The 7,500-nt window shown below is 42.7% G+C and overlaps 1 protein-coding gene across 1 annotated transcript in view; it reads left to right on the top strand.

Moving 5' to 3' along the window:
• Positions 1-7,500, top strand: part of ksr1a (kinase suppressor of ras 1a) — a gene marked incomplete at both ends in the record, with an annotated part of 46,450 nt that overhangs the window by 25,742 nt on the left and 13,208 nt on the right. The window contains one exon of the mRNA XM_080853909.1: positions 6,137-6,284. Coding sequence (XP_080710035.1) covers positions 6,137-6,284 — 148 coding nt within the window. The remainder of the gene's footprint in view (positions 1-6,136; positions 6,285-7,500) is intronic.

Here is a 7,500-nt window from a genome sequence, read left to right as displayed (position 1 = left end):
AATGGAAATTTATGATTAAATTAAAAAGGCTTGTTTAAAGTAGAGAGAAATATAGGTCCCACTTTATATTAAAGATGCAGTCTACAATTGTTGCAACTTTAATTGGTTAAAAGTTTTTCATATTTGAGCTCAACAGCCAATCAAATTGCACCACCTCCCATCCGTGCTCTTGAAGCAATGTCTTGATTGGCTGGAATTGGAGCGTGCTGAATTTAACAAAAAAGCATATTGGATCAGAAATGAGGACCTTACCTTTTAAGTGTCCAGTGCACTTACTATGGAGTTCTCATGTAAGTATATAATTGCACATCAACAACCTTAACCCAAATTCCAAGCACATCTTTGAACAACTTTAGAATATAATAATATTAAATAATAATAAAGAATTTAATAATATTAGAAGTATATTGTACTTTTCTAGTAATCAATGGCATAAGGAGCCAGGGTGGATGAAATCTATTCTCTGTGATTTATTTGCCCTGTAAAAAAAAACATGACATTTACACTCTGAGTGTAGGCTATGTAATATTTGTTCAACTGAGTATGTATGAGTGTAGGTTATGATGTGTTTGTTCAATTAAGTATGTATGAGTGTAGCCTGTGTAATATTTGTTCAACTGAGTATGTATGGGTGAAGACTGTGTAGTGTTTATTCAACTAAGTATGTATGATTGTATACTGTTTAGTGTTTGTTCAACTGCTACAAACCCTGCTTTGTTTAGAACCAGGAACCTAACAGAATATGAAAGGGTCCTCATATATGAAAGCCTTCCACAAAGACATACTTTGCTGGCACATACACTGAGCTGTTGTTCCTAAACAGGATTAGTGAGTTTGCATTGGGTATTTATTTATAATTATGTATATCATGTATGATATATGTATTCACTTTATTGTACTTGATTTAATTCTGTATTTCAGAATCAGAATCAGAAAGGTTTTTACTGCCAAGTAGGTTTTCACCTACCAGGAATTTTTTGTGGGACGTTGGTGCAAACAATAAACATACACAATAAACTATACAAATATTAGTAATTATACACATATTAAGTTATTAATTATAGGAAAAACTAAATATTTACAGCTACATTGAAGAAGGCCACTAGCGAAGTGGCCCTCTGAGGCTAATTGGTGTCATCAAAACGTGCCCACTCATTAGACCACCTAGTGGCACAGCAGCTCTCAGTGCACACTTAATGATCTGCACTCTGCATGCAAGACCCTTAACGCCAAACAACAGTAAACAAAAACACTGCTCACACTTTTTATCAAATGTTCTTATTACCAAGATGAATAATTAATCCCTAACCCGCTAACCCTGAGTGCATCTTATAACAACATGCATAATAAGTTTAATGTGCTTATCGATTCATTATTGAGTGTATGGTAACAAAGAGCATATCATGTAAAGTCGGGGCACACACAGTATGACATTTATCGCCTATTACTACGCTCCTGAGGCATCGTTATACAGCACGGCGACACGGCGGCCTTGGGTAATGAGTGCGTCTGTGATTGCCTAGGATGCCACCCAGTGCAACAGATCCCTCGCACTTGTTGCCACGGCAAAATCTCCAGTTCTCATTATGTAGGCGAGTAGTTGCAGCGAGTCCTCCGTGTCTTGACCCACTTCCAGTGACACCGTTAGCCCAGAATACACTGCCAGCGCTGGGCTCACATGGATGCCGCCGTTGTCAGCTAACAATGGGTCTCCTCAGCTGCCGTGGAAGTAAGTAGGGCTTACATAATGTTACGTAACGTGCTGCCGCCGCGGCGACCCCTGTGGTTATCTGGTTAAGATAGAGTAGCAGTGTGTGATAAGGCACCGAGTAGAGGCTTGTCTGTGATGGATCCCATGGAGGGGTCACCTGATGGATCTGCACCATTGAGCCACATGGCAACAGTAGCATGGCATAGTCATGGAGGGGTCACCTGATGGATCTGCACCATTGAGCCACATGGCAACAGGAGCTTGGCATAGTCATTGGGGGGGTGCCTGAGGGATCTGCACCATTGAGCCACATGGCAACAGTAGCATGGCATAGTCATGGAGGGGGGGGGGGGGGGGGGGGGGGGGGCTGTGTTGGCATGCTGGAGGAAGATAGCCCTGTGCCAAGGTCTGTGTTTGTGCGGAAGTATTTTTGTCATGTTTTCATTGGAGGAGGGAGCCACCTGTGATACTTGGGCCAGGTTTTGCGATTTGTGAGGTTTAATGACCTGCTGGATTATGTTATTAATTGCATTGCGGTGTATCAAGAATTACTAATTTCATATCCAAATTCCAAAACTTTTCCCCAAACTAAAACTCGACATAAAACATGAAACATGAACATGAGCTAGCACTCCTCGTATGCTTGATGCTTTGTCTTACTGAGAGTCAGCAGCAGGAGTCTACTTATTTTTTTAGCAAATCAAGTTTTGTTTTGCAAATGAGGACACTTTGAATATTGAAATGCAATGTCTAGCATCACACTTTTGTTATTTCAACTCTGTAATGGTTGCCAGCAGGGAAAACCCTCAATCCCTAATGCTTTTAGAGACATGCTAGCTACTGACATCCTCACCCTGCTGCCTCTCTAACCTGAGACTGTTGGTTCGAGTCCAGTATCTGACTCCAACGACATGCTACCATGCTACTATGCTATAAAACCCACAGCAAACAGTCTGTATGATGTGCTGTGCTGTCTGGGACTGCCCTGTAATCTCAGCTTGTGATGCATTCAGTTAATCCCTATCCCTGACTGACATACCGCACGTCTAATCCCAGATTGCCACGAGGTGCGCTGCTGGGGTCGTTTCCTGTGTTTGTGTGTGGCTGTACGGCATGTGTGTGTGTGTGTGTGTGTGTGTGTGTGTGTGTGTGTGTGTGTGTGTGTGTGTGTGTGTGTGTGTGTGTGTGTGTGTGTGTGTGTGTGTGTGTGTGTGTGTGTGTGTGTGTGTGGCTGTACGGCGTTCATGCAGTAGTCGCACACGCACACACACACAGACACACAGACACACAGACACACAGACACACAGACACTCACACACACACACACACACACACACACACACACAGACAGACACAGACACACACACACACACACAGACACACACACACACACACACACAGACACACACACACACACACACACATTAAACATGAATCTAAATAACCCCGGCAGACAGCTGTGCAACATGGCTGGTCTGTGACATAACAGTACATGATACGTATGAACCGTCTAATCCCAGAAGTGCCGCTGGATGGCCTGCTGGTCATCATATTTGTTTGTTTGCTTGTTTGTTTGTTTATGTGCTTGTTTCCAGTGAGTTGCTTTTAGGTTTACTGTAATGAGAGCGCGTTATAAAAGAGACAGCTGTTTGTGTGTAGACAGAACCCATCCCTGGCCCCCTCTAGGGTCAGCCGCTCATGTCACGTCAGTCTGTGAGCGCTGCCGTGAAAGAGGCCGGTGCCGTTAGAAGAGCCCGCTGCCGTAAAAGAGGCCGGTGCCGTTAGAAGAGCTTGCTGCCGTAAAAGAGCTTGCTGCCGTAAAAGAGCCTGGTGCCATTAAAAGAGCCTGGTGCCATTAAAAGAGCCTGGTGCCATTAAAAGAGCCTGGTGCCATTAAAAGAGCTTGCTGCCATAAAAGAGCCCACTGCCGTTAGAAGAGCTTGCTGCCGTGAAAGAGCCCGGTGCCGTAAAAGAGCCTGGTGCTGTTAAAAGAGCCTGGTGCTGTTAAAAGAGCCTGGTGCTGTTAAAAGAGCCTGGTGCCGTAAAAGAGCCTGGTGCTGTTAAAAGAGCCTGGTGCCGTAAAAGAGCCTGGTGCTGTTAAAAGAGCCTGGTGCTGTGAAAGAGCCTGGTGCTGTTAAAAGAGCCTGGTGCTGTGAAAGAGCCTGGTGCTGTTAAAAGAGCCTGGTGTTGTGAAAGAGCCTGGTGCTGTTAAAACAGCCTGGTGCCTTCCAAAGAGCTTGCTGCCGTGAAAGAGGCCGGTGCCGTGAAAGAGCTTGCTGCCATGAAGGTCCCGCTGCCGTAAATGAGCCCACTGCCGTTAAAAGAGCCTGGTGCCATTAAAAGAGCTTGCTGCCGTAAAAGAGCCGGTGCCTGGAGAGTGCGGTAAGGCTCTTCTGTAGTCTCACTAGGTCAGGCCCTATGAAGGGACAGCGAGAGGATGAGGCTCCCCCATGCACCAGGCTCTGAATTTGAAATGAAACAAATCAAATATAATTATTAGTGTCCGTGTGTGCATCTGTTGCCTCATATAGGTACACACACACAGCAGCCTTGTAGGAGAGCATGTTTGCAAACAGCCTGTGCAATAGGAGGATTTGACGGCAAAACTCAAATGGTGTTCATAACACAATGGCGTAAGAGGCTCCTCTGTGGTGTCATCTCCATCCATCCAATCACCCGGCTCCTTAATTAGGTAATCAGATCATCTCTAGGGTTTAATTAGTCGAAGAGGTCGTATGCCCAGGGGATGTCCATGGCTCTAGAATTTCACACCAATTGTGTGTAGGAACACAAAGACCGGGAGGGTGAATGACCCTTGGAGGGGATCTAAATGACCTGGTCCTATGCTCTGGTCCTGTGCTGGTTTCTGCCTGCTAATGGCCTCTTTGATGGACAATTATAGCTCTTATATATATAATATAAAGGATATAATATATATATATGTTTATATTTAACGGTTTATATTTATATATTATATCCTTTATATTATATATAAGAGCTATAATTGTCTATGTAATATATATATATATATATTAGATAGATAATATATATATATATACCTTTTATCTATTTCTATTTCTATGTTCAATATGGAAATATACTAAAGTCACTTGTGCATGTGTGCACGTTTCATGTTTTTATATCATAGAACACATAGGTCTAAATGTAATTCACGTTTGTACGAGGAATCACCCTTAGGCTTTTTGGGCTGCAGCTGATCAAGTTGCTTCTGTGTGTTTCAAAGCACGCAGGAATCAGCCCTGGGGTCTTTAGGTGACCACAGTGAGGCCATATTTGAATAAACTCCCCATGTATATATTTAACGGTTGAGTTGCACGGGTGTAGGCACACACACCTAGTTTGTCGTACACAGACCAGTGAAACTTTGCAAATTCACATTCATGGTCATGCCCTACTTATCCTCATGATGATGAGCCAGGTGTGCTCGCTGGTGTCCTCCCTCATGTCCCTCAGACCACTGTCAAGTCATTGGCACACTGGATACTAGTATGTATAACTAAGTTTTATTTATCTACTCATTTATCCTTTTTCCTATTTGTCATCTGTTGTTTTTGTGTGTTGATGGTTAGGTTATTTAGTCTTTTTTACCTTTTTTTTAATCTGGTGTTTGTATGTTGATTTCTTTTTTGTTGTATGCTTTTCCTTTTTTATCTGTTGTTTGGTACGTTGTTTTCTTGTGTGGACCCCAGGAAGAGTAGCTGGTGTCTTTGGCATCAGCTAATGGGGATCCGAATAAAATTAAATTAAAAACACTGTAGACTACTGAGACGTCATTTGGTTATAATAAATGCTGTAGGATTGTTGTAATTTGGTTATAATAAATGCTGTAGGATAGTAATAATTTGGTTATAATAAATGCTGTAGGATAGTAATAATTTGGTTATAATAAATGCTGTAGGATAGTAATAATTTGGTTATAATAAATGCTGTAGGATAGTAATAATTTGGTTAAAATAAATGCCTTTGGATTGTTATAATTTGGTTATAATAAATGCCTTTGGATTGTTATAATTTGGTTATAAGAAGTGGCGTAGGATTGTTATAATTTGGTTATAAGAAGTGGCGTAGGATTGTTATAATTTGGTTATAATGAATGGTGATTCTCAGTTCCTTAGTGCCGTTTGAAGTGCTTCTTGTCCACATTTGTCCACACACACCTGTGTAAATCCAACAGTGCTCCAGTTGGATGGCCGGCTTCATTTCAGTCTGAAAGAAGTGTTGAGTTTAGTATGTAGAGGGTATTGGCATGAGTACGCAGTCAACACCAAGGGAGAAAAATGTTTTTTTCGTTTTTTAGAGTGTGTGTAGGTGATGGCTATGGGATAGTATGATACTCCAGTAAGATACCTCATGTTTTGTGTTGCTCATGTGTTGTGTTGCTCATGTGTTGATTTCCTGTCTCAGGCGGTGCCTGTGAAGCTGTCGTTGGATGCCCTGCTGCAGATGCCTGGTGTCCAGGTGCGTGAGACCATGAGGAGGCTGGGCTCCAGCACGGAGGAGTGTGCCAGGCTGAGTGCCGCCCTGTCCTGCCTGAAGAGCGCCACCGAGTCTGGTGAGTCCAAGCTCTGCCTCCAGTGCCGTTACTACACTCAGATTAGCCACAGGTGGAGATCACACTCACCAGCGATAGGAGTGGTTATACACTCAGATTGACCAGTCGCACTGACCAGCGATAGGAGTGGTAATACACTCAGATAAGCCTCAGGTGGAGATCACACTGACCAGTGATAGGAGTGGTAATACACTCAGATTAGCCTCAGGTGGAGATCGCACTGACCAGTGATAGGAGTGGTAATACACTCAGATTAGCCTCAGGTGGAGATCACACTGACCAGTGATAGGAGTGGTAATACACTCAGATTAGCCTCAGGTGGAGATTGCACTGACCAGTAGTAGCCACATAAGTTTGCTCTGTCTTGCCACAGAGTGTGGTGAGTCACAGCTCTGCGTCCATGTTTATGGTGTCTGTTCTTGTCCAGTGTTTTCTTGGTTTGTATTCTTATCTGTGTGGGTATGAAGAGATGCGTTCTCCTCAGCTCTGTCTCCAGACTCAAACTAGCCTTAGAGCCAGGATGCACAGGTCAGGCGTGAGGACCGTGTCACCTAGGAAATCACTTTCTTTGAGCGACGCTCTAACTCAGCACAGCGCCAACAATGCCAAAGGTCACATGTTTGACTTCCTGGTAGAACATACTGATACAATATCTCCCTTAACTGTGCTGTAAATTAATTTGATACGTAAATGTGGTCATCATAATCCCAACTGCAGTTTAGTCCACCATTCCAAGCACTACTCTCTTTAACTTCTCTTGGCCCTGTGTGGGACTTGAAGCATTGATACAGAATGGGGTGGAAAGACTTATTTCTGTGTTCAATTTTCAGATTTGATGGTCAATAATGCCTATTGTAATGGGTAATGTTCAGATAACAACACAAAACAGATTACAAAAAAATTATCCATAAAACTGATATATAATAATAATATATAATATATACAAAAATACATACAAATCCTAAAAACTGATATATATCATATAAGAAAAAAAAACAGTGGTTTGACACAGAACTAGACCGTCACTGAAAACAGAAATGTGCGTTCCATCCATTTTGTTTCAGTGGTTTACATTTACATGTATTCTATATGGAGATGCTCTTATCTCCAGTGACAGACAGGGTCTATACTGTATATGTAGTGAGCATGTGTGCTCCTTGGAAATGAAACCCATGGTCACAGTATCAGGGCCTGACATGTTAACACCTTGAGCCTC

Source organism: Sprattus sprattus, assembly GCF_963457725.1.
Source record: "Sprattus sprattus genome assembly, chromosome: 1".
Lineage (NCBI taxonomy): Eukaryota > Metazoa > Chordata > Actinopteri > Clupeiformes > Clupeidae > Sprattus > Sprattus sprattus.
The sequence above is the reverse complement of the archived record's forward strand: the minus strand, read 5'-3'. Positions and strand labels throughout refer to the sequence as shown.